General features: G+C 48.6%; 1 protein-coding gene across 4 annotated transcripts; it reads right to left on the bottom strand.

Moving 5' to 3' along the window:
- LOC144149849 (protein phosphatase 1 regulatory subunit 21) lies at positions 1–25,658 on the bottom strand. 4 transcript variants are annotated; one of them, XR_013318375.1, is made up of 22 exons: positions 25,446–25,658; positions 24,847–24,915; positions 24,642–24,782; positions 22,780–22,875; positions 21,148–21,312; positions 19,407–19,465; positions 19,236–19,330; positions 18,466–18,680; positions 16,582–16,683; positions 15,692–15,780; positions 15,451–15,587; positions 12,230–12,328; positions 9,668–9,795; positions 7,303–7,464; positions 6,411–6,509; positions 6,087–6,125; positions 5,918–5,980; positions 5,359–5,395; positions 5,145–5,254; positions 4,571–4,669; positions 1,976–2,224; positions 1–369 (listed from the first exon to the last, which is right to left on the bottom strand). XR_013318375.1 is itself a non-coding variant. In XM_077681548.1 (22 exons), the coding sequence occupies exons 1-22, from the start codon at positions 25,515–25,517 to the stop codon at positions 343–345; spliced, it is 2,256 nt and encodes a 751-aa protein (XP_077537674.1). In that variant the 5' UTR covers positions 25,518–25,656; the 3' UTR covers positions 1–342. The 4 variants fall into 4 exon arrangements, 1 of the variants encoding a protein (XP_077537674.1); XR_013318374.1 differs by having other exon boundaries at positions 5,353–5,395; positions 22,780–22,872; XR_013318373.1 differs by having other exon boundaries at positions 5,353–5,395; positions 25,446–25,657.
- Between the last annotated feature and the right edge of the window lie 463 nt (positions 25,659–26,121).

Raw genomic sequence — 26,121 nt, 5'->3', positions numbered from 1 at the left:
TGAAACATTCACAGGGGGCCTTTATTGCACCGAGCATTTTCTTTTTTTGCGTGACCAGAACAAAAGGCTGGAATGGCCGATGTGTCCCGCATAATACGCGGACACAGAAGGGATTATGCAGACTACTACTCCCCGGGATGGCAGGCCCACTAGCTTAACCGGGTGCTCTCCCAGCTAGGCTGTGATTCCACCTCCGCACGCTGCCATCATCCAGTGGGGAAATGGCTGAACGCGCTTGGCGGCAGTCGCCCGTGAAATCCAGCTAGTCGGTGGTGGGCTTGCTTGCGACGCACCACTGAGCACGTGGAGTGCTTCAGCACTTTCCAGGAATGTCCAAGCACTTCACTTTGGCTTCAGCTTCTTGCCAAACTGCAACACAGAGCAAGGGACAAGCAAATTAACAACGGCATTTGCTATGGAAACCCACATGTATACTAATAAGGCTGAACTCGTGTGCAGTGTCAGTATCGAAATACTACACTATTTTAACACGAAAGTGTTTTATTCCCGGATACACGAAGATTTCGCTGACATCATGTCCATCACGGAAGTGACGCCAGTACAACGAGGCAAGCGGCCTGTAAAGGGTGCACTCCTGCACACAGGGTCTTCTTGCAGGGAAGCAACCTTTAGTACTAAAGAGTACGTTATACTTAGGGTTGTTCGTTTTCAGGTTTCATATTTTAACACAAAAGTGTTTTATGCCGTGATAGCCCAAGATTTCACTGACGTCATATCCGCTACGGAAATGACAGAAGTACACCTTGGCCGAAGCGACCCCCCAGTAGGACGTTGCTCGCCAAGCACACCCGCAAGACAGCCGCCAACCCGCAAATCATGCTCAGCTGCAGATTTCACAGCACATTTCACTTACGTGTTTTACCGATTCCTATGCCAGAGGAATCAACCAGGTTTTCCTCTGTCTTTATAAAAACTAGAATTCAGGTGTTTTCATGAGCCTGTACTAACTTTTTTTGCTTCTTTTCGGGTGCACTGGCCACCGCAGTCAACAGTTGTCAAGTTCAAGTGCGTCGCTGTTGATAGAAATTTCCAACCATCCCACCATGGTTGGGCCACTCATTTTGGCTGAATTAAGTGGCCCATGGAATTAACCGAAGCAGAAGCACATAGACTTATTACCCTAAGGGGAGCTCTAAGTACCATCAAACCAAGCGAAAAAACTGAATTAGCCAAGGTTGATTCAACAGATCCAGCTTAACCTGTAACAATAGGTCAGTAGTTTAGATGAGAGGCTCCCGGGCATGCTGACGCAAAAGAACCCTCTAAGCCACCACTAAGATGCCTCGCTTAGGGCCAGTTGCACTGAAATTTTGTGCAGAGTTTCCCGAATTTAACATTCAGCATTCTCCTCTAACTGCATAAAAAAAGCCACTGAAAAAAAGGTAGAACAGGAGGGAGGCAACTAAAGAACCCAGTTCCTAAGAACCCAATTCCCTGGTCTAAGTTATACACAGTAGTTTTTATCTTTCTTAATTTTTTTTTCCTCCAAATGTTCCAACCAGCAAGTACTCAGGGTGGCATTTAACAGACTGCAATCACGTATATCTCTTAAAAGTATGTACTTCAACAAGAAAACAAAGACAATAATAACCACGAAAGGGGTTAAAACTAGAACAGAAAAGCTCAAATAGTGCCATGGAATCTACGAAAAGCATTTAGTGTGGTCACATCTTTCAAGCTCGAGAATACTATGCACTAAGGCTTTCCCCCATGAGTGACACAAACCAGCACACAAATTAAGCTGCACCACGCTGCCGATGAAGCTACTGCGTCGGCTGCGTTGGTGCACTGCACTTGACAGGACACTGCAAGTACTGGGGCGAAATTTTGAGAGTGCCCAACAAGCAAACACGGCTATGCCGGAACGAATCAAGAAAGGCGTGGCAACAACCAAGCCCTGAGGCACCTCCCCGGCATGCACGAGCGAGTTAGGAGCAAGGTGCTGCGAAGTGACCTGCAAAGTGGCAGCGGCAGCAGCGGTGGCGGGGAGGAGGGGTGGCAGGGGTGGCCTCTAGTGGGCAAAGCAGCTGAGGAGAAGCGAGTAGTCGGCATGCACCTTGGTCGTGGAGGAGGAGGAGGGGCCGTGCCGGAGGGCGTCGATCTCGTCCCTCTGCTGGGTCAGCCGCTCGTTCATGCTGGCCAGGTGCTCGCTCATGGTGCTCAGCTGGTCCTCGTAGCTGCGAGCCGTCGACCGCATCTCGTCCTGCGTCCACCCACACCAGCACCAGGGTGAGAGGAGGAAGACAGAATCGCACCTGCTGCACGAAGAACTGCCATTGCATGCTCCCTGCAGGCGCTATTCACGGCAGGAGTACTACTGCCACAAAACATCACGTATGCTGGGCTTTAAAAGGGCCCTGAAACACGTTTAGAAAACGGTTAATCATGGGGCTATGTGCTTGCGGACACCTGAGCTGAACATGAACAGCAGGAAGCTCCCTATTACGCTGAAAACCTTGCCACCCCTTCCATGCGCTTTCAGATATCGCAACGTGGAGATGCCCGCTATTGGTCAGAATTTTTTTCTGCACTTACGGCACACTTATGGCATGCACTGCTAGCTTTCCACTGATGCCTACAGGCTTATGCACTAGTGTGTTTGTTTATGTTTATCATTTTATTCTCTTAACATGCACCCTTTCTCAAGATGTGTGCAAACATTGTGGAAAAACCATGCACCCCTCTGTCTAACGACGACGATGGTTTCATGCGAAGCTTTCTTGTGATGGATTGTTTGGATGTTGTCTGATTTTGAACTGAGTTTCAACCATGTTGAAATGGAGCAATCGCATGGACGCCGGATTCATAACATGAAGGACCCACGTTCGATTCCAGCCACTGAAGCGTTTTTTTCTTTCACTTCACCTACGATCATACATCATCATCGCCGGAGAAAGTTGACTTTCCTGCAGGTCATTTTCAAGTTGCAGACACCATCAGTGAGAACACTAAAGCTTTGCTTTAAAACTTGCAGCGCCTCTGCACACTTCTGCTGGTCACAGCAGCACAGGCAGTGGAACACTTCACTGAAACCAGCTCCCCACAAGCAAGGAAAAAAAAAAAAAAAAAAAGGATGACAAAAACAAACTGCTACCACCAGCAGCCTCTGTGATTTTTGCCTGCAGCACATTTCAGAAGCTCAGCGCACAATCATCTGATAAATGAAGCGCTGATCACCAAGGTCATGTGAGACAGCACAGGAGCGAAGCATAGGACTGCTGAAGAAGCTCAACCCAAATGTGTCGCACAGGCTGGCATTTGCTCATGTCAAAAAGCTCTCCCAGAATTGCAAAATGTACGCACTCGCAAAGCCACAGCTTCGGAACACATGCATTCTAAGGGGACACCACTGCATGCATAACCAATGTTGCTACCACACTGTAAATCACAATGTAAACCAGCAAGCCCCTTTATGGCCTGCCTTAGAGTGAAGGAATCGGAAGTCTCTCTGGCCTCACACTCTACAGAGTGCAGAAGGAAGTCCATCTTGTGCTATTGCCAGAGCAGTGGCACCACATGGGAGAGACTGCAACGAGAGCCGCCAGAGAGAAATCTAGTGGCCATCTTTGCGATCTCACCTAAGGTGTTCAAGGCACGTTATTCTCTAAGTGCGCTCTTCCACTATCACAGAAACGCTGTGCTCTAATGTCAGCCACTGCCACGCAGCCCTTGCGAGTTTATTTGTGCTTGCAGTTATTTGCACAGCCACCTGCTGTAGCCGAACAACTTCAATGTAGCACACATCAATAACGCCACGTCCGCCAGAGCACGTACAGTGCGTGCAATCGGATCCTGCGCAGTGGACACAAGTTATCGGTATCAAAGCTCAAAGCATGTATCAAGGCTTGGTGCTTTTTACCGGCATCGTACAAGCACTGCTTGACCTCCACTGAGTTCACAGTACAAACTTCTAGGTAGCTTCTACGTGATGATGCAACGTCCGTGCTATGAAATGCACTGCAGCAGTGCGATTGCCTCTGTGTGCCGAAGCTTTGCATACACGAAAGCATTCATATTTTGCCCGTAAGCCAGAGCATTTAAAATGGGGCAGGCCTGCTCAAAATGGAAATTGCACATGCAAGCTTATGCTTAGCAGATATGGGCACTGGGTGCTGCCAAAATGTGCCAACTTCTCTGCAGTGAGTTACACGACTTACTTCAGCCCATCCCAACAAGCAAACGGAGAAGGGTTTGAGCACTGGCCAACAGTGGCAAAGAAAGCCTCGCTGCACATACACACACCACCCGATCTTTCAATGTACATCCTTAAAGTAAACGTAAATGCTGTCACAATGGACCAGACATGTAAATGTCAGTGTTTGGTCTCAAAATACTGCTGGCTAGGTGAACATCCTAACGAGACAGATATCAAATGCAAGAGCAAATGTGAAGTTTTTACTACGCCAGACCTACGAATCTTCACGCGTCAGGCCTTCTGAAATGCACAACCACCCCACTGCTCCTGCCACTTGGCGTCAGGTTCATCGCTAGCCATGTGCACATTGAAGCGAGTTGTTTGAAGAGTGCCAGGAGGGTTGACGCCGGTTACCCTGAGCTGCTGCAGCAGCAGCTGTGTGTCCTGAAGCTGGTTCTCCAGCTCCACCTTGTGCTGTTCGGCCAGGTGGAGCCGCTTCTGCAGGGCCTTGCACTGCAAGCACAGAGGCAGAGAGAGAGACACGGTGAACAGGGGGGCAGGCTACTACTACTACTACCGTAAGAGAGAATCTGCACTGTGCGGGGCTCACTGTAGTGCACAGGTTAGCTCAGGTCAAACTTGTCATTCCAGCATTACCACAACTTTGTTCTTCTTCATTTGCTTGGACCTTGTTCTCAAAAACCTCCCCCTCACACAGTGTGATTAATAAAGGTCAAGATTGCTTGCCACTCATCTGCTCCCTTTCATACCCCGCCACACTACCTACCCATTTTCACCCCCTTAGGGGCTGTTCTCTGAATGAGACAGACTGCGCTACTCTTTCCTGGCCCTCGAATGTGCACACGGTCCACGCTACTCAGCATTTTAAAACCCTAAGTGTGCAGAGAAGCCCAATTCTCACTATGGGAAATACTAATGCCGTGTGTGAATGCACGCGAGAAGGGAAGAAAAAGAAGGAGGGCCCTGCCTCGGAGTAGAAGTGGACCGCCTTGCTGTCGGCCAGCTGGCACTGTCGGATCATCTCCTTCATGCGCGCCTTGAAGTGCTCCGCTATCACCCGGCCGTCGTTGCCATCGCCTGCAAAGGAAACCCCTATTCACAAGCTGCTCCAGCCATACACACAGAATGCGACCGATGAATGACTTCGTCTTGAGGCCCTCAAAGAGACTACTGACCTTCACCTTGGTTCGAGGGCTGTCCTGATTCCGGCAACACATCCTGGTGGTGGGAAATGGAGAGACGAGTGTTGAAACAAAGTGTGTGGCAGCAACCTCAAAGTGGTTAAGTTGGCGTGTGCAGCGAAATACCAACATCAACAAAGTGCTCAAACCGAAATATCAATGCAATACAGGGATGTCAAGTGCATCGAAACGAGATAAAAAGTACGGTGTGAAGCATTTGATCTACAAACGTGATTTCTAGAGGTCAGGTTGCCAATGCACTCCAGCTAAAGTTCATCGAACAGCTGCTGACAAGCGACGTTGTAACTGCAAACTAGGTACACTGATCTATTGATGGCGAATGATGTGTTTCTTGCATTTTCTCTACCAAAAAAAAACCTGGAAGATCTGCTCAGCTTATAAAAGAAGCATTGTGTTCAGAAAGAACAACTGCACTAGCGAAGTCCATGCACTGTGATGTGTAGCTTTATGTACACAAAAAAGGCACACGAAAAAGCCATTGTGCAGCCAACCACTCCAACAAAAGTGCCTTGGCGGTCAGCTGACCCTGCCTCCTCACCTTGGCCTGCCTTTCGTACTTGGCTTGTGTAAGCTGCCACTCCAGCATCCAGTGCTCCTTTTCCTGAATTTATAAGCGGGCACAACACAGAAGAATATTCGTGCAGCTTGCACAGACAGCAGCACTGCCCAGCTGAGCAGAAGGGACAAAATAGGTAGAAGCCGCTCACCTCCTCGAGCTTCCTCACTTTGTTCTTCAAACTCTCAAGCTGAAATAGAAGAGAAAGAAAAAAAAAAAGATAAATAAAGACGAGTACAACACACTGCACGCAGACAACTAGGAGAACATTTTCTACTTGCTGCAGTTCAGTGTCTTGCAGTGTGTACGACGAGCTGTAATCAATAGCTTCGGCTTAATCAGAACATCTGGGAAGGTTTCGAATGCCAAGATACTCCGAGAAATAGTTGCAACGCACAATTTGAAGGAGTTAAAACAGATATGTTGGCATGGGGTAGAAGAAATGAATACCCTTGAACTGCTACAGCCATCTCACCTGCTGGGCAATTGACTCCTTGTTTTCAACATGGCTCTGGAGGGCTCCAGAGTTCTCGATTGCTACGCTGTATGGCACACAATCGGGGCTTTTTGTGTACTGTTGAAGAGATAAGAAAAAGAAATAGAAGAGGAGGAGGCCATAAACATGTTAGCCAAGGCACTTGCAGAATCAAGCTTATCCATAACAAAGTTGTGAGCATCCTTTCAGACTCCAACATCGGATGCGCTTTTTGTACTTTCTGCATGGAATGAGAAAGCCCCGTTACATTGCATTAAGAGAACTGCTGTCCTTCAAAGCAACACAGGCATTCAACAATCCCTGTAACCTGATTTTCTTTTTTTAAGCTTGCAGCGACTGTCGTCATTAAAATTTGAGCAAAACTTAACAAGGGGAAGCCTGTGACGTCCCACTAAAACTAAGGGTGGGTATCTGTTAATTGCACTCAATAGTTTACAGGTGGGCTCAGGGAACAAATACCGCCCATAGTGCAAGAACAAAGATGCAAGTTTTTAAAAGAAAAGTTAAAACTGAAGCTTCATGCCCAAAAGCTGCAACTGGACTACGAGGCATGCTGTAGGAGAGCGCTGCGAATTAATTCGGACCTCCTGGACATCTTTACTACGCACTGATCTTGCTACACGCAGGTATCTTTGTTTTTCACCTAGACCCTAAAAGTGGCTGCCGCAGTTGGGATCAAACTCGTGTACCTGTGCGGCACTGCCTTGGCCACTGAGCTACCGCGGTGGGAGCAAAAGATACAGGGACATCTTTATCATTTTTTTTAACCTTCTGCCTTTTAGTGCAGGCCCCCTGAGCACCGTATGGGACCAGCGAGACGTTCACCCAGCCAGTGGCGATCCTTTCGAAGCCAGGCCCATCCCCCACTCACCAGCTGGCAGCTCCTGAGGTAGGCGGCCCCCCGCTGCCTGAGGGGTGCCACGTGCGGCCCCAGGTGGGACGTGCAGAGGGCCCCTGCGCCCACAAGGCCCCTGCACTGGTAGGCTTCCCTGCGCAGCAGCACCTTGCTGTGGCCCTCGAGCGCTCGCGACAGCTGCGCCGCAAAGAGGGGGCCAAGGGACAGAGAGGAGCAGTGCACGCATGAACATCCTTCTCAACAGAAACACGCATGTGACTCAAGGACTCCCATAAGACTTAAAGGGGCCATGCAGACAAAGTACAAGTTTGCCTTATTTGAAACATTTGGTGTTTTACAGTGCCCCCAGTGCTTGTCCGGCAGCAAATAATGCTTTAGTCACTGAGAAAATAATCAATTTAACTTAAAATTTTGATTATCCCGCCAAATTGTGTGTTTCCATGACGTCTGCAATGACGTCACAAGAACAGGTCTCCAAGTGAAACCTAGTGCGCCATTAGGCTTGGCAGCCGACTGCAGAGCTTTGTTTGCCATCAGTCCTCCTAGATGGTGCTGCCACCATACTGCGCTGGGCCATTTCATGCCTGTGCTTTGTTTTTAACCGAATTTGCACCTGGCTTGTTTTTGTTACAGCAGGTAGTAATCGTTTCGTGAGACATGTGGTGCGTTCCAATGTACCCTTTAAACGGCTTCGTTGCCGCCTTTGCGGACAGTCCGCCATGTTAAGCTCCATTCCGATTCGAACGAAGCAGTCAACGAAGACTGCTTTGAAGAAACAGCATCGAAGTCAGCAACGATGCACGCTACCTTCCTGTCTAAACTACTATGTGACGCCAGTGCGACTTTTTTGTGTACTAATGTTGTGACAAATTAACATGTTATTTTATTGAGATATTTAGTATATATTTACTAGTTAATTACATAATGCTTGTAAAAATAACGGCAATATAATTTTCAAAACCTGCGTTATCCAACACGTCTGCTCCTACAAAGTTGTCATCCGCGTTGGTGACCGCTGCGCCATTCCAATTCTGCTTCCTTAGACGTCTAGTTCGACTGTTCCGTAACCTGTCTACCAAGCTGTCCCCGAATTGGAACGCAGCCATGGTGCTCGCTCGACAAATACGGCCGCGTAGGACACCGCCGCTTACGCCAATCAGCCAGTGTCATCTGAGACAACCCCGAAATGCCGCAGTGCTGTACAGCTGTAACAAGGATAGCGTGCGCAGTGGCAACAGCAGTACGCTTCGGTACTTCTATGTTTACATGTACGTGTGTAAGTCAGTGCAGCCGGCAAAGTGCTGCTCTAACTTGTTCAATGTTATGCGTGCGTTTGTAACTTAAATTGTTAGCCCCACCATTCTTGCTGCTGTAAAAAGACTATGAGCTAAATTTAACACAGCCATTAGGCATGTTGGGCCTGTCTGACACAACACTAGCCAACTGAGAAAAGCGGCATGGCCACTCACTTGACCATGTTTGTGGACCCATGGCTTATGCTTTAGGAAGCAATTTCTATCAGTCGTATTAAGAATACAGCAGGTATAGAGGTGTGGTCAGAAGCAGAGTGCCAACACTGGCGCTTCAGCAGTATTGCAGCACCACCTATGAAAGCGGGAGATAAACAAGATAACCAAATGGCTGTCTCCGAGATCACAGCAGGCCTGGTCAGCACACCATGTTCACTCTTAAGGCCGTGCCCTGGATATGTCATTGCCAATGCCGCGAAACATGCGATTATGCAGGAGAATGGAAATTTCAGCTTAAAATATTTAATTTCTCAGCGAAGAATACATCGATTGCTGCCAGACAAGCACTGAGGGCACTATAAAACACCAAATCTCTTGAATAAAACAAACATATTTTGTCTTCATGGAAAAAACACTGGTGTCACATAAGATCAGGTGGTGATGGCCAGGTTCACAAACAACTGGTGTTGCCATCGCAGCTTTGACCATGACCATGACTATGACCACTGTGAAGCCTCACTGTATGATCATTTTCAAGCTGCAATTTAGCAGCACAATCTATTGCCGCTTAAAGAGAACATTTTGCCTCCCACAGAACACCTCATTTTAACGGAGATGGGTAGCGTCCCCATTCCACAAATGCCTTTCCCAGCCGAGGCTGCCATGGGCAAAACGTTGTTTTTATTTGATTTCCGAATAAGCAGATAAGTGTGGTCCATAATCTTATTGTTAAACAAGATGAAACATAAAATGGAACCACTGCGCAAAATCTGAGCACATTCAAATGCGTGGTTGTCTGGGGGGAAAAAACACTACAATAAAAAGATTTAAAGTGTCTCAGTTACAATCGTAAGGCCCTGTGTGTTGGGTATGGGGCGCACTGAAAACGAGGGGCACGTGGGTTGGCGCACCTTTCGGCAGCTGTTTGAGACGGTCGCCAGACTGCTGACCAGGCAGTCGTCGGTCGTCTTGGCCTCCGAGGACACCGTGGGCAACTCGTGCTCGAGCAGCATGAGCGAACTCAGCTGCCTCTTCACTTCTGCCGAGCAGAAGACAAGCAGCCCAGGCAAAGAAAGCGGTTAGCTAAACAAGCCCCTAGTAGAGCCATGTGAAAAAAACGCTCAGGGTGATGAGGGAAACATAGACCACAGAACGACAAAAAGCAAAACCAATGAATTTACTCAGAGAAAATCCACCACAATGTATTTATATTCAGCCTAAATACAAACATTCGTTTCTATAAACGTTCGTCTTTACCTGCGTAACTCTCCCCTTGTGTATTCACAATCGATGCAGCTACAAACAGGTCAGTGAAAAGGTGCAGTAATACTGGACGTTGATTTTTCAGTGGTTCTCTTATTTATGCACTGTTCTTGAGCGGTGTTCATTTAAGCACTGAAAAACTTTTAAAAGAACACCATAAGCATATTAAGCAACTTCCACCCGTCTACACTTAAATTCAAGTTCCCTCCCTTTTATTCGCATCCCTTTGCTGCAGCTTTCAGGGTTAGCCGAAATTTCTTTTTTTTTTATCATACACAGCTGAAATGTGAATACAGTTAAACCTGGTTGTAACGAACCTGCATGTAACAAATTCCTGCATTTAGCGAAGTTTTTCGATTCCCCATTTCCATGGCCATTGAAGCTTATGTGTTTGCGACCTCTATGTAACGAAGGCGTTGCGGCGGTTGAACTTGACGTAGAAAAACTCGCTAAGCTTATCAGTCATTGTTTTCTGAGCTTTTAGTAAAAAATTGGCTGGCGAAACACGCTCACTTTGCGAATGCCAGCACTACTTTAAGGGGCCAGCAACTACAAAAATGTTTACATCTCTCTGAAAACAAAATTAGTCATGATGATGATGAATGGTTCGGCTAGCGCCATCCGACGGCTAACACAGCACCGACTTGAGGTTTCGCTTGTGTAGAAAGCTACATTTCACTTTTTTTTTTTTGCCCGCACCGTAAACGACCATGCGCCCCCACGTCTGAGTGCGGTGTCGGTTCGACACTTAAGTTTTGAGGTGCTGGGCCTGCTGGTCGGCGTCTAGTCGCGCATCTCCACTGCTATATGTGGTGTTGGTTCATCTCTGATGGGTACTGCTGCCAGAAAACGAAACCTTTTCTCTTTTCAAGACAAGAAACCAAATGCCATCGCCGCCCGGTGCAGCAACCCTCTCAACAATTTTGAGCGCGGAAGTGAGCATCACGTTCACGAAAAGGCACCCTTTTCAGTCCAAGTTTGGTTCTGGAACGCGTTTGGAATTAAAAAGTTCCGAAAGGCAGCAGTGATAATCTACACTTGTGAACACGGGTGTAAGCTACCTTGCCTCTTTGGGCGCGCGGTGTAGTGCCTAAGCTCGTGCGAAAGAGCAGGCGCAAATCAAGCAGTTTTCTACTGTGAAATAAGTCCTTGAAGGGAGAGTTCACTTTCAGTGATGTCTAGCATTCTGGTTTCGTTTCTCCTTCATTCACGCGAGCCTTAACTCGAAACCTGCATGTAACAAAGACCTGGATGTAATGAAAAATTGCGAGATTTTGTCAACTTGGTTATATCCAGGTTTAACTGTAACCTCAATGTGCTCGTAGGGTTAGGCTTCGAGTGCTATTGATTACTACTTCTCTGGGTGAAAACTACCAACGCTGCAGTTCTTCCTGCAAAAATATCCTGGATACATGGGTGTTCGAAATGAAATTCGAGTCAAATGTCCTTCAGAATTTCCATCACATGATACATCTGAAATTTCGAATGTCATTTGACTCAAACATCATCGGAATGTCAATTCAAATGCTGGTGTAGCTACTCGTCTGCCTGATAATAGTGCGATTCATGCTTGGTTACACTAACAGTGTGGAAAAACCGAAAGTCAGAACGAAGCGCTTGGTCTAGCTAGCCAATGACACACCATCGGAAGAATCCAAGCCAAGAGAAAAGGGAGAGAGAGAAAAGAGGAGATGGTGCGAATGGAAGCCTAACACGGCACACATTTTATTGTAGCTCCATATAACCGTTAAATAAACGAGTGTTTGTGCCAAAGCCCAGAAGCCGTATCTCTGACCCTCACTGCTACTTGGGGGACACTCCTGAGCCTGCCGTATTTGCACGATTCTAACGCGCCTTTGATTGTAACGTGCAGGGGAAGTTTTGGCATAAAACTAGAAAAAAAAAAATCTGAAAAAAAGAAATATCTGCAACAGCTGGAAAAAATATGCCCATCGAGGAATGTATATGCCAAAATTTGCTCGCGTGGTGCTGATGGACTGTTTTGAATTGGATTGAGCTGGATGCTTGTGTCCATGGCAATACCACTGGACACTTTGAAGCCGATTTCGGTGTTGCGCTTGATTGCAACACACACACAGATTTGAAGGCTGCTTTTAAGGAATAAAGGTGTGCGCTAGAATCATGCAAATATGGTATTCGAAATACCAGCGCACAAATATTTCCTACAGTGGAGTGCTTCCATTAAATACCTTCGAAATCCTCCCAGAGGCCTTTGGCGACCGCGACCAGGTTCCCCACAACGGCCACATATCCCACACAGTGGCATGCCTTGGAACCGGGCTCGCAACCTGCATGGTAACGCAACCAAACACACACTCTAAGGCACTTTTCCACACAGTAATAGTAATTGTATTTTTGAAAGTAATCGCAAGAATTCAAAACAAAATGTTCCTGACCAATCAGGACTTTTGCGGGAAAAAACAACAGGTCGAACGAATACTGGCTCAGTCTATCGTCTTTCGCATCACTCGCAGCTGAGGGGACAACGCTCATTTTGGACCGCCTCTGAATGTTGTGTTCATAGGCCTCCACTACTAGTGTTATGGCTGTGTGCAAATGCCTTTCTTTAAATCAATCACCCACAGTAGTATGCATGGGCATCTATTCATTTCATAGCAGCAAAAATGTTGGGGGGAAGCAATGGAAGTTACGAAAGTGCACATAAACACAGAAGCCCCAGTGCATACTGCTGTTGGTAATGCGTGCACTCTGCTTGTTACAGCTGCACAGCACTGCAGTGCTTTGGGGTTGTCTCAGACGACACTGGCCCATTGGCGTGAGCGAGTGTCTTACGTGACCCTATTTATCGAGCAAACACCATGCCTCACAAAACGATTACTACCTACCGTAACAAAAACAAGCCGGGTGAAAATATGGTCAAAAACAAAGCAAAGGTGAATGGCGATGCAGAGCAGTATGGTAACGCCGTATAGGAGGACTGATGGCAAACAAAGCTCTGCAGTCAACTGCCAAGCCTAATGGTGCACTAAGGCCCGCTTGAAGACCTGTTCTTGTAACGTCATTGCAGACGTCACGAAAACACACGATTTGGCGGGATAATCAAAATTTAAAGGGGCCCTGAAAGGCATTTTGAGCACACTAAATGAACTAGCGCAACCGTTAGATTGGGTCGTCAACGTCCTCTGTGCCAAGTATTACTCTTTTACGCGCAGCGGAAAGCTCACACTTTTGTTGTAAAGTTTGTCGTTTTTTTCTCACCCTTTCCTTCGTGTTTTTGGATGCCGCCATCTTCACATGTCTACATCATCGATTCCCAGATGTTCGTCATGAGCTAGACATCCTGCTATTGGGCGGCTTTTTCACGCACTTCCGGCAAAGAGATGAGTCGTCTGCTCAGCGTCGGCTCGCCGGCTGATCTGCCAGCGGAGTGCCGGAGTGCTTGGGCATTTTAAGACAAACGAAACAAGTGTAAAACAAACGCTTAACCATTTGTATTGAATGCAACACGGCCATAACACGACATGGATATTCTGTTACCTGAGTACGTTCCATGAAGAAAGCGTTGAAGCCCCGTGACACTTATTTCGTGCAATCGCAGAGAACGCCCTCAGCCGAATGCCCGGGTTTGACACATACATTTTATTCAACTTCAAAACAATCCAGAGATGCGTTTCTAACGAACACAACGTCACAACATGCGTTGAAAGTCTGAAAGTCACAACATGCGTTGAAAGTCTGATTGACAGAGGATGGGTTGCCTCCTGCCCGTCGTAAATTCGGTACTCACCTCGCGCGCGGTTTGCGGGGACGAACAGCAAGTCACTTAACTCTGGCGCACAAGCCGATGGCTTTTAGCCACGCACACTGCACATACCCCATGCGAGGTTGAGTCGTACGTTGCTCGAGAAAGATAATCCAGACCATGGGAAGCACTATCCACCCGCAGAAGCACAGCGTCGCATTTCATCGCGAAACAAAGGCGTCCACAACACACACACCATCGCCTCCTGTAATGCCAAACGCATCTCGCACTTCCCAATGGGAGTGAGTGGTACGCCTGCAGTGCCCACATGTCGCGAAGGGGGGCCCCGAGCTGAACCGGGATCACGCAACCGTCACTGACTTCTGGAGCGGTTTGTGCCTTGTTGCCAAGGCAACCGATGTTTGAGATTGTCAAAGAAATGGCGCTCGCTCCAGCGCTAGAAAGCTCAGAGCCGCCGAGGAGCATGTTTTGCCAACGTTGCCGCTCTCCACCACGCGTCGCCCCAAGCTAAACTGGTCACATGATTGAAGCGTTTTGTGCACGGGTTCTGTATCGGTTTAATATGACTTTTTCACATGCCGCCGGCAGGAATTACCACCGCTGCAAAATAAGACCCGGCACCAGCGGGGCCACATCTGATACGGCGCTTTTTGGATAAACAGTGCGCGGTGCATCAAGGGAACGAGCGCACGACCCTCCCCGTGCGGCTGCGAGTTCGCCGCCGATAAAAAGTCATGTGCCGCCAGCAACGTACACCGCGAAAGGGCAAGGCCAGGCCGCCGCATACATGCGGCCAGATTTTTCGTTCGCTTTTCCAGCCTTGAGCGGAGTGCGGGATTCATGGTGTCAACAAAGCTTGCCCGTAGCAGACGACAGTCTGAGCAGCACAATAGCGGAAGTATGTCACCGCTGCGGAGCGCAGCATCATGGGAGGCAAGGCTCGCGCGCCGTCAACAGCGGAGAGTATAGGTCGAAAGGAGGAGGAAACGCGGAGCGACGATAATGCGCGGTTTTTGATTTACGATTTCTCAGCAAATACTCATCGCTTTAACATAATTCTTGTGGGAGGAGATTGCAAATACATGGTTTTATTTGGGTACATGTACATCCATGCATCGGCGGAAGGTATTTCAGGACCCCTTTAAGTTAAATTGGTTAATTTCTCAGTGACTAAAGCATTATTTGCTGCCGGACAAGTGCGGGGGACACTGCAAAACACCAAATCTTTCGAATAAAGCAAACTTGTACTTTGTCTGCATGGCCGCTTTAATAACCACAAAGGTAGCCGTGCTCCTTTTACTCTGATGGCATTTCAACCAAAGGCCTTTGAAAAACGTTGCGTAGCAGCTCAAAGGTGTCATTTGAGTAAAATGACATCCGACTCAAACGCCTTCGAAACGCTGGTGTAGCACGGGTATTACACGGCCACGAACGCCAAGCTTCACCTGTCCATGAAAGTTGCATATAGCTTTTTGTAAACGCAAATTTTTCCCTCCCTCTTTTCAATGATGCTTCTAAAGCTTTGACATGGCTGCAGTAAAGGTGTAGGTGAATGACCAAATACATAGGCCACTGCTAAGGCGCGAACCTTCACAAACCGAGAATGTGGGACTGAGTAAGCTACAGAGGATTATTCGGGGACTGTGAGATAATTGCACCGAGATAAATTGGCCAGAGCCGAATCACCTTTTTCCGACAGCAGGAGCAGGTACCGGTCCATCTTGTCAAACTTGACCACGACACGGCCAATAACCTGCCCAAGCTTCGCCCGGAGTTCGTGACACTTGGTGTCTGAAGTCGGTGAACTGGCCCCCGCTTTTAGACTGCACAGCGTGGAAAGGGCACAGGTTTCGCAGTGCGTCGACTCAGCTGCTTGCTCAAGCGGGCAGACTCTGCAAAAGTGGCTAGCAAGTAAATGGGCACTCACCTAAGCATAATGTAAGGTAGCAGCTTGTTTAGGTAAGACACGTATCTGGAGAACGCCGCCGACAGGGCAGCAACCACAGGGCCACCGTCCTGCACAGCGGTCAGCGCACGTCAGTGCACCACACTAAGGGTTGCGAGTGACATCCAGGCTTTAAACAAAACAATGCTCAAAAGTGACACAAGAAAGGGTGTCGGAGTGAGAAATGACACTGCACTTGCTTCGTTCTCCCGTTAGCCACCGAAGAAAGGAACAGTCGAAAGCTTGCAATTTTACCATGAGGAGGAAGTTGGTTATTGTTCAAAATATTTTGGCACTAAAAGACACCAAAGGTAAGATACGGCTAGCCAACACAGTCTGTTCACATTCGTTTGAACTAACTACTAAAAGACAGGCAGAAGGGATATGCAGAAGCAGAAAAGATATGCAACAGTAAAGAGAGAAGGAAAACAGAGAATTACGCTCACTGAGGCTTTCTTTCATCAGGCTCGAATGAAATTCAAATTCAATGCAGCGGAAACAACTGGTTTATGTACTGCCATTGGCAACTGCCAAATCAGATGTTTAAGTAGTTGCACAAGTTTCGAACCCGGATTGGTTTACCTGTGGTGACAACTTAGAAGCATCCCTTCTTGCCTGCAAACTACAAAACAGGCAGCAGCGCAAACAATCTAGTAAAACTGCAGCCCTCGAAGTCACTTCACCCCTTTGTGGTCCTGCCGACTAGCCGAACAAAGCTCGGACGCTAGCAGGGCAGTCGATGATGCGTCTAGTTCACCTGCAGCTCAGACGCAACAAGGCCGCATCATATTGTGTGCAAAAGAGAGGCCCCTTCCAAACGCAGAGGCCCGGAAGGCGACAAAACGCGGCGTGGCTGGGAAGCGGACACTCACGAGTATGTAGAGCCCCTGCTGGCAGAGGGTGTCAAAGTAGGCCTGGTAGGCCTCCTCGATGGGCTGCAGGTAGGCCACGTTGCCGTGGAGGTGCTGGGCAAACTGCACCACCATGGGGGGCAGAGAGAAGAAGGGCTCGGGTTTAGCACCTGTGCACCCATAGTTATCATGAGTGAAAGCCAAGGCTATGCACGCAACGTTTCGTGAAAGTTTGCTCTTGCTTGAGGTTTCGCGGCCTGCCGTCTAGCTGTCATGCCTACTGGGTGACTGCATTCATCCTTTCGCTTGCGCTGAAGGGCACCCACAGACTCCCCAGCTGGCATGCCATCTATCGCGAGACTGAAGGACCAAACAGTTAAACCCTCACCTGGCCATGTTGTCCGCTTACGCTGAAGCATGTGCACAGACGGCACAGCTGGCACTGAATGATCAAGCGCAGGCAAAGCAGCCGTTTCCCCCTCACCCAGTCGTGCGGTACTGCCGCAGCAAGGATCCGAGTGAGAAGAGTGATAAGAAAGTGGCTGAAGGTCATGCAAGCAAGTGGTTGAAGGTGAGCTGCAATGCGATGAATGACCTTGAAAGATGCAGCATAGTAGAGCTTACACTCTAAAATGCACATAATTAGTGCCATTTTTGAGTGAATCAGTAGCATGGGAACCACTAGCTAGCAAGCACACACGCCTCCTCTTGTCACTTATGGGAGCAGATGGGTCTTTGGGGCCAAAAAAAACGGTCAAAAAGTCGTTCACTGAAAAATGGCATTTTAGGCCTCTACGGCCATTTTTCTGTCAGTCAGCAAATATGCTCATCAAAAGGCACCGTATTTTATTGTAAGTAGCATTTTAAAGTGCCCTCTACAGTGCAGTTTGCGTCGAATTTGATGGCAATGCTAGCTTTGCAACGCAAAGCTAGCATTTTGCCGATGGATATCTAAGCACCCAGAGCAGGTACGACTAATTTTTTTCGTCTGATATCTAAATGTGTGAAGAATACAATGCTGGGAACAAGGTTTTCAAGTGGAGACTTAGAAAAAATTATTATGGTGTTCAACTGACACCACCTGTGAGCCATTTCTGGCAGAGCACAGGAGGAGTGAAGTTCAGCGTGTTGAAAAGTGATGACCAAAAATAGCTAAATCAAAAGCGTTCTTCCAACGTTGTATTATTTAGTCATTTGTCTATCTAGCCACGTGGTAATTGCCATTGTGTATGGAGTGGTTATTTTTGTAATTGTGGGCCCAAAATAATGGCAATTAATAATCAATTATCTCAAAAATAACCAACTTGGAAAATATCTAACTGAAGATTTGAAATCAGCACAAAAAACTCCATTACTCCGTGCAGTTTCATTAAAATTGGTTCGTAAACAAAAGAAAAACAGCTCTAAGACCAGTCTTCTCCCTTATGTGCAGAGCAGGTGATGCTACATTCCCTCGCTTGAGGGGTAGGATCGGGACCTGGCCATCCTCCCCGACTCATCTGTCCTCCCTTGTGGGGAGCAGAGTTCTTGCTCTGTATTCCGAGTCTCACAGTTGGGAGAAGCGGAATGCACAATGAAACATCGCATGCTATGCTCCTGGCACTCCAGGTGGCACCACCGTACAAACGTGGTTACCCTGTCCAAGATGGCCACTGGCTCTCCCGTGGGCAAAGGCTGTCTTCACTTTTGTTTTATAAATAAGCCGGTAAGTGCCGTCGCCAGTCCTGGTAATAAGCAAAACGTGCGACACGCGGCAACCTTCATGTCAAGTTTGAGCGTGTACAGTGAAGTGGCGTGTTCAGGAAAACATTTTTCGAAATGCACATTTACTGTCGCGACGCCCTGCATCGGTGCAGATCTCCGTGCAGAGAAGCGGAGGGGAAGCCCCCCGCACTGGCTGCTCACCACTTGCAGCGGCCCCTGTGCCAGTTGCGGGTCCAGCCCGCAGATGGCGCCCGCAAGCAGCAGGCGCACGCGCTGCTCGGCGTATGTGTGCAGCGTCGACAGCGCCTGGCTCAGCTCAGGCACCAGCTCCGCCAGCTGCACGAGCAGCGCCCGCACACCCTTCTCGTGCGAGTGCCGCACCACGGGCACGTCCAGGCGTGCCGCACGCCCGTCCCCTGTGCATGGCGGAAGAAGGGGCCTCCCGTCAAGCGTCATCGGCCGCAGCGGCACCCAACAGTCTTGTCGCCAAACTGCCTCGCTCGCTCCTTCCCTACCCAGAGTTACTCAATGTGCAGCACTTGCGAAACTCCCCACAGAACCCACGTATCAAAAGTTAGTCTGTGGGTATTGCTCCCTGCACTGCAGGTCTGCGGGGGCAAGCACGCGGCAAGTTGACCGTCCTGTTATCTGTCGGCAGAAAATTGAGTAGTACTCAAGTGCTTGCAGCTGCTGCCACAAGTCATACCAGAAAGAACCATCACGGCCGAAGCAAGCCGTACCAAATTTGATGTTTCCCAACTAGAAAAGCAAGCTTCATTTTTATGTAGGTTTTGAAGCGAATGTTTGGCAAAGTGCAGTTTCTCTGCCCTAGTTGCCAATGTGCCAGTACCCTCAGCGTCAGCAAAGCAGGGCTGCTTGAACGTGGAAAAGGCATCGCAGCTTCCTTCTTCCTTTTTAAGGCCCTTGGCGCAAGAAAGGAGTACATCTGTCACTTCTTGCGGCACACTCACCAGCATCCCTGAAGTGCACGTTCTGCTTGATGATGGTCTCAGCCTCGGCCAACCTGCCCCCCAGGTCTTCCGTCACCTCGGCCAGCTTGGACTCGCTGCAAACCAAGAAAGGACAGTAGAAGTAAACAAATCAGCTCCCTCGGATATGCAAAGGCCACTCAGCTGCTTTACCTCTGCTCATTCTTCGCAGACACTTCCTTCAGTTCCTTCTCACAGGACTTGAGCTTCAACTGTAAGGTTTAAGAGGAAAAACATCAGGTTAGAAACTGGTGGCAACCATTGCCAGTTTCCACTGTGAGCCCCCCACCCAGCCCCTTGCGGTGAGAAAAAATCCGGGGCCATCTCCACTAACGTGAAACCTAAGGAGGGGCGAAGCACGCAGTGTGCAAGTGTATTCTTGGCGTTTTTGCCCTCGGAGATGAAAACGCTGGGGGGTAGAGGTGTACAGCTTTGCTGTAAGTCTCATGTCTTTGAAGCACAAAGGACGTGTCCCGGTGTGTTGTTTTAGTACGTGTTACGTTCTAGCGAGACGCGTTGGAAAACGAGTGTCCCGGTGTTTTAGTACCGTGACCACATGATACTAGGACGTCACGAGACGCCAACAGCAGGCGCCCTAAAAAATTAACCCCAATTCCTCTGTAAACACAATGAAATCAGAAAGTACGATGAAGCAATGCACCAGTTTTGATTACGTTCACTGCAGTGGGCAAATTTCAAGAAAGAAGAATCGAGTTTTGTCATGTTTTCATGCACCTGATGCTCAGTGCTTTGTGCAAAGGGGAAGTAGGGGCTTGTGCACTCATGCAAAACTGGTCTTGCACGACAGCACCTGCGGTTTCCTGCCTTACAAAAGCCCCTGGAGGGTCTATGGGATGCTGAAGTTCAGTGTTTCTTTTTTTTTTTAACCACTCAGCTAGCACTTTTTTTGCTACAAAAAAAAAAACAAGAAGAAGGGGGGTTACGCTGGAGTAAAAGCACAGAAGCATTTATAGGCGACGCTCAATAGCTTCACTATACCACAGATTCTGTTCTTCCCCTTCTGTTGCCACGTTCTGCTCAGCTCAATGAAGTGAAATTTCATCTAAATTTAAATCTGTCTGCCAGAGGTGTTTGAGTGCATGCAGTTTCCGAAGCACTTGGCAGGTGTACCCAATCTTTGTCACATATCGCATGCCCCAGTCAGCTGTCCCACTTTTGTCTCGTACTCCTGAACACGAGTAGAGCGAAGCAAGTTGCACAACAGGTCAAGTAGCAGCTCCCTTCGATTCAGACACGGTTCACTGCAACGCCTGCACCGAAGGGCTCGATTTTCCACTGCAGGAACGATGCCTTGCACTGCATCCCTTGACTGCTCACAGTACAGCTGTGGTGCCGAGACGTGCTGAACCTCCTCTGGAGGAGGTGCAGCAGGCTGGTTGCATGCACATGTGCCGTAGTTGGGGTGGTGCGAGTCGGCAGGTGGCTAACAGCAGTGGCAGTGACAGTTCGTCCAACCGCAAGGTGTGCTGCCCGCACTTCACCTTGTCGCTGACATGTTTGGGGTAGTTGAGATGGCCGTCAGCTTGGAGTTGTACAGGACGGCAGGCGAGAAGGCTTAGCAGATAGGAGATGAACATGCCTGCACCTCACTCAATGTAAACATACACGGGGAACACTGGTGACGCTGCAGATGTGTTACACAGCACTGCAGAAGTGCACCTGCGCACTGCAACGGTGCTGTGCACTGCTTGTGAATCGAACAGAGCTGCTAGAGTGCGCTACACCTTCCACCAATAGCCACTAGTCAGGCTCACACACATCGCAAGCCTGTCACACGCACCAAGCATGCTCCAAACGTACCATTTTTTTACGTGCCCGCCAAAAAACGTATCCCCAGCCGCCCTCAGCAGCCGAAGGCCGTGCCCCCACGCACCTCGAGCTTGGCCCGCTCCTGGGTGAGGCGGCTGATGTGCTCCTCCCTGCGGCCGACGGCCTCGCTCAGCTGCTCCTCGTGCGTGGACAGGGCCTGCCGCACCTGCTCCAGCTCCGCCTCCAGCTGCTCCACCACCCGCCGGTGTTCCGCCTCCACCGACGACACCTGTCCCCACCACCAGAGGAGAGGAGAGGGGAGGTGGAAAAGCAGAGGGTCTCATTCTGAGGGGCTGGGTGTTTCTCCTTTAATGATTTCCAGTGTTTTCAAAAGGAGCGCAACAAATCATAGCTCTGCATGCTCAACAATTAGCACTTGCTATTCGAGTGAACTCGCAGGGACTCCCTTAGCACTCAAGGCGGTCAATATTTTCTTCAAATATTCCACAAGTTACGTCTCTGCTACGATACGGGCAAATTTTTCAAACTTCTCTGCACAGCACGTTCTCTTTGGATTTTCCTTCCTGCACAACAATGCAGCCAAGCAAATACACTTTAAAACACATGCGAACCTTGCACAAAAATGTTTGCTAGTGACAGAATTCAAAATGGGAAATATTTTTGCCAATAGTGTCAGCTGAGCTACTGCCATCTTGGCAACAGACACCTGGTCACGCCAGTCACACAACCCCACCTCTTTTTAGTGGCCAGTCAAAGATACTCCCCGTACCTTAAAATATTTGCTTTTCTTTTCAATACCCTCTCTCGCCTTGCCTTGATTTTTATCCCTGTTTTGTACCTTTTTCTCTCATCAAATAGATGAGCACACGGGTGAGCAAAGTCCTGACTACCCACATTGTCGTCACTTTTTTTTTTCATATCTAGTTTCAGAAGCTCCAGCTACATTACCCACATCTTTATTCCAAAATATTCTATTCAATTTGCAGCCAAAAGTTCAGTATGTGCCTAACTCTTATTATATATGGATATGTAACCTCTTAACAAGTAAAAGCATTTGTGCAAGAAATGAAATATGGAGATTACACGTGCAGACCCAAGACCCATCTAATAATAAGAATCAACTCATATCCAACACAATGTGGCAAAAGCAAACTGCTTCATGGTCGAACAGGTACAAATAGGCCCTTTTTAAGTTCTGCAACTGCTCCCTTAACTCGTTCAGGTTACCTGAACTTTGTGTACGGATCACATCTTGCGGTCTATATTTTCTGGGACAATTTCAACCAAAGTGCTTGCTTGGTACACTCGTGACAAAGCATCTCATTGCACTGACGATCTGTTCTACAAGGTAAAAAGCCCTGCAGCAATAAGAAATAATGAAGCCACTAGCTAAACAACACCAATGAAGAAATAAAAAAACGGCTATACCTACCTAAGATCAAATTTAAGGGCAAATTAGCAGGTACTTGTAGGGAGAATTTTTTTGTGTCTTTTCGGGGGGAAGGGGTGCAGAGTAACATGCAGCACACCAGTATGCATACGCTAGGTAATAACAGTGCCGAAATGCCTCAGCCGAAGAGTTCTTTTAGGCGGCCAAGCAGATGATTGTGGCCCCTTCCCTCTCTTCCATCGATTAATTGTTCCAATGGATCTGCCAGCATGTCAATCGATCGACTGAGCCCTCAGCGGGCGGTTGGCCCTCGTGAGAGGAAACCCCACCAAGCTGGGCACGTACCTGGAGGTGCAGCTTCTCGTTCTCCTCGATGCGACTCTGCAGCTCGGCATCGATGATGCCCTGGTGGGCTGGAGATGCTGCTGCATTGTGCTTCTTCTGGGACAGGGGACACCAGGCACGCACGCTTACACGGCGAACACTTCTTTACAAGTCCTTGCTCGACATCAGCTGTCTGCCCCTCGTGACAAGCACCCCCATGTTTGAAGACACAGGGGCCGCACCCAACCCCCATCACTGACGTAGGGCTGTGAGCAAGAGAGCAGGTTGCACTTGCCTCGATGCGCACATGTCCCAAGAGAAAATGGTAGCTGGTCCCACCTGGTTTATGGATAAATGCCCAGCTGGGATCAGCTGGTCCCAGCTGGGAATATAACCGTGAACCAGCTGGGACCAGCTACATTTTCTCCTGGGGTTCTACCAAAAAGACCTTTAATTGTTTAATAATGTGTGCATCGATACAACGACCATGCACCAGCATGTAACGGCCACACTCAAGTAAGGGCTGCACTCCGAATTTCAAGAAACAAAAGAGGCAATTGGATTATTTTCCACACATGGGCCACACAAACGATTTTGAAGCTGAGCAAGAGGGATAATTAAATTATTTAATTTGGGGGGTTTAATGCACTGAAGCTGCCAATGCCGAATGCACCGGTGCCGTAGTGGAAGGCTGCAGATTAATTCTGATCACGTGGGGATCTTTTACATTTCTCTGAAATCTTGACAGCGGCATTTTCGCTTTTTACTTCCATCATAAATGCAGCCAGCGCAGCCGGAACTTAACCCACATACCTGGGCTCAGCAGCACAATGCCTTAGCCACTGAGCCGCCACGGGGGTCGCACAACTGATAAGGACGAATGCTAAGGCCTGAAATGCTTTATCCTTTTTCTTTTCGTGCAGGAACTTGGGAATGAAGCCAATGTTACAAAAAATCATTACCAAATAAAAACAAATTGTTTTTCTTCATGCAATGGCTGCACCCTTGGCTTTCACCAAAAATCCTGGAAACGAAACTTGCAACCATCACACGAGTATATACAGTAACACATTCACAACAGCACTGTTAATGCAACTTGCAAGACAAACTGAATGAGCACCACCACCCACACTGTGCGCCCCATGTTTTGAAATGAACCACGATGCTGTTGTATTTTCGTATTGATTCCATGACACCATCAGAGATGGCGCTGTGATCTGTTAACCTGTCATGTCGTGTATATAAATGCACTGTCCAATAAACATTGGCAGTCGTCGGTGGCTCACGGCAGCGTTCATGTGTGCCAGTTTGTTCCGTCCGAGATAGCGGCCCACCACGGCGCAGCACCACATTGGCGACCAGGAGGGGATAAGTTGAGATAAGCTGACCCTTGACCTCAGTTACACTATGTGGAACCTGTAGAGTTCCCTTGTCAGCTGGTGCAAAATTTAGTTGTTTAGTTGTTTGGACACTTGTTTCAAAAATTCAAGGGTCCAACTAGACTTTTTAGAACCTCGTTGTTTGAAGGATGTTGTGCAGAACAGAGTACAATTTTTGTCAATTCAATATGTGTCAATCCAAAGCTTGCATGTGACGTCCCCACAGCAGTTTCTGGAGTACTGGTTTCAGCGCTGCTTGAGACGACAGCAGTGGATAAGTTCCCAGCCATCCATCAAGCAAGGCAAGCGGTGCTCCAACATGGTATCTGAAGTAACGTCAGTGCAAGCTACGCATTTGCTGTGACCCCCCCACATTTCGAATCTAAGAAGGTGAAAAATAATGGCGAGTTAAACGCAATGAGCTGTTTTATGAAAACGATACCCAACCAATCCTTATGTGCGTTGTGAACAGGTAAAAATAAGGGCACTGCATCCGTATACTACCTTGTTCCTTTTCGAGCGATCCTCCTCAAGCTCTTCTTGCAGGAAGCCAACCCGCTTGGTGAGCTGCTGGTTGCAGAAATTTAGACTTTCGACCTCTTGCACCAGCTTCCGCATTGCCTGCTCCTTGTCCTTCAAGACATCCTGCAGATAATTCAGTCGAAACGATAACAGCACGGCTCGCGCAAATTTCCGCACGCAGGATTACCTTAAGTTCGACGTTCTTGGCTTGCTCCTCCGCCACGGCTTTCTTCAGGACCTGAGCTTGGGCACGTAGCTGTCAGAGAACGGGGACAAAACGGCGCGATGGTCGAGAACTGCGGGCATAACCGGCTGTTAGACCGTTTTGGTATCATCCCCGTGCGTTGAATCGATCACAGCAAGCACGGTACACACTCGTTTGCGTACATTTGACTTTAATTGATCCACACGCTCTGCGCACTTGGTTAACAAAAGCGACGACACAGAGCGCTTTAAACCAGAGACAAACAACTTTTATGAACTTTTTAGATGTACTCCGCACGCGGCAGTATCCACTAAGTGCACGCGAACCCGATTAGTGCACAGGGCCCTCAACTCAGCCAGTCGGTGATCTCCACCCCCTTCATTCATTGCGCAGCCGATAAGGCCGCAAGTAGAGCCAACTGGTCGCACCGCAGAGGCGCTTAACGTGCACGCAAGGCCGCCAGCGGCTCGCACATCGGTGAAGCAGGAAACGAGCGCAATTGACGCCGGCGCATCACGCGCACCGAGGCGGCACTTGTTTTGACAATGAGAGGAGTCAACGGGTGGATTGACCCGCACTACCTTGGAGTACTCGTAGGCGAGTTTCTGGTACTTGGCCGGCAAGCTGCCCTCGGGAGAGGCCGACTCATCCATCGAGTCAGCCGGCCTCCTCAGCCCGCGGACCAGTGGTGGCCGCGGCCGCTCGAGGAACCCCGCTGCGCGAACCAACACCGCACACTTCGCCCAGCGAGATTTGCAAACCGCAGGTGATAACTATCCATAATCTGACGGGGACCGTCGATTGTCACGCCCTCTTCCGTCGAAATAAAAAGACGCTATTAGAGCCGCGCTGAATGCAATCCATAGCCGACAGCAGCCAACGGCTTCACCTGCCATACCTGCGACGTGACCTGCGTTGTCTTTTCTACCTGCGACTGTGAAGTGCCGAAACTCGGAACGCCCGCCTACCATGCGCATTGGTCGCAGCAGGCGGCAACATGTTTGCTCCAGAAACATATCTGCAGCTAGAAACTGGTGTCAACAAATATAAAGACCAATATTAAGCAAAACAAAAAATACTCCGTCAAGTAAAGCTGTACGTCGCAAAATGCGTGTCTATTAATATTGTGGTCAATTGTTTCATTCGAATACAGGAATAGAATACACTGATCGTACAGCCTAAATATAGAACTTCCCTTCGCGTTACACAGAGCGCGTTACCTAGGAACGCAGACCTTATTCCAGTAACACAATCTAT

This window comes from Haemaphysalis longicornis, unplaced genomic scaffold, assembly GCF_048455015.1.
Source record: "Haemaphysalis longicornis isolate Haplotype H1 unplaced genomic scaffold, Haemaphysalis longicornis Haplotype H1 scaffold_8, whole genome shotgun sequence".
Taxonomy (NCBI): Eukaryota; Metazoa; Arthropoda; class Arachnida; order Ixodida; family Ixodidae; genus Haemaphysalis; species Haemaphysalis longicornis.
The sequence above is the reverse complement of the archived record's forward strand: the minus strand, read 5'-3'. Positions and strand labels throughout refer to the sequence as shown.

Bases quoted from the DNA above. Each gene is read 5' to 3' on its own strand.
- LOC144149849 (XM_077681548.1), bottom strand. From the start codon at position 25,517: ATGGATGAGTCGGCCTCTCCCGAGGGCAGCTTGCCGGCCAAGTACCAG. The intron at 18,681-19,235 runs GTGAGTGTGCCG...CGCCATGCACAG, and splicing joins CGTGCACTTCAGGGATGCTG to GGGACGGGCGTGCGGCACGC. The intron at 5,981-6,086 runs GTGAGCGGCTTC...TTATAAATTCAG, and splicing joins AAGTGAGGAAGCTCGAGGAG to GAAAAGGAGCACTGGATGCT.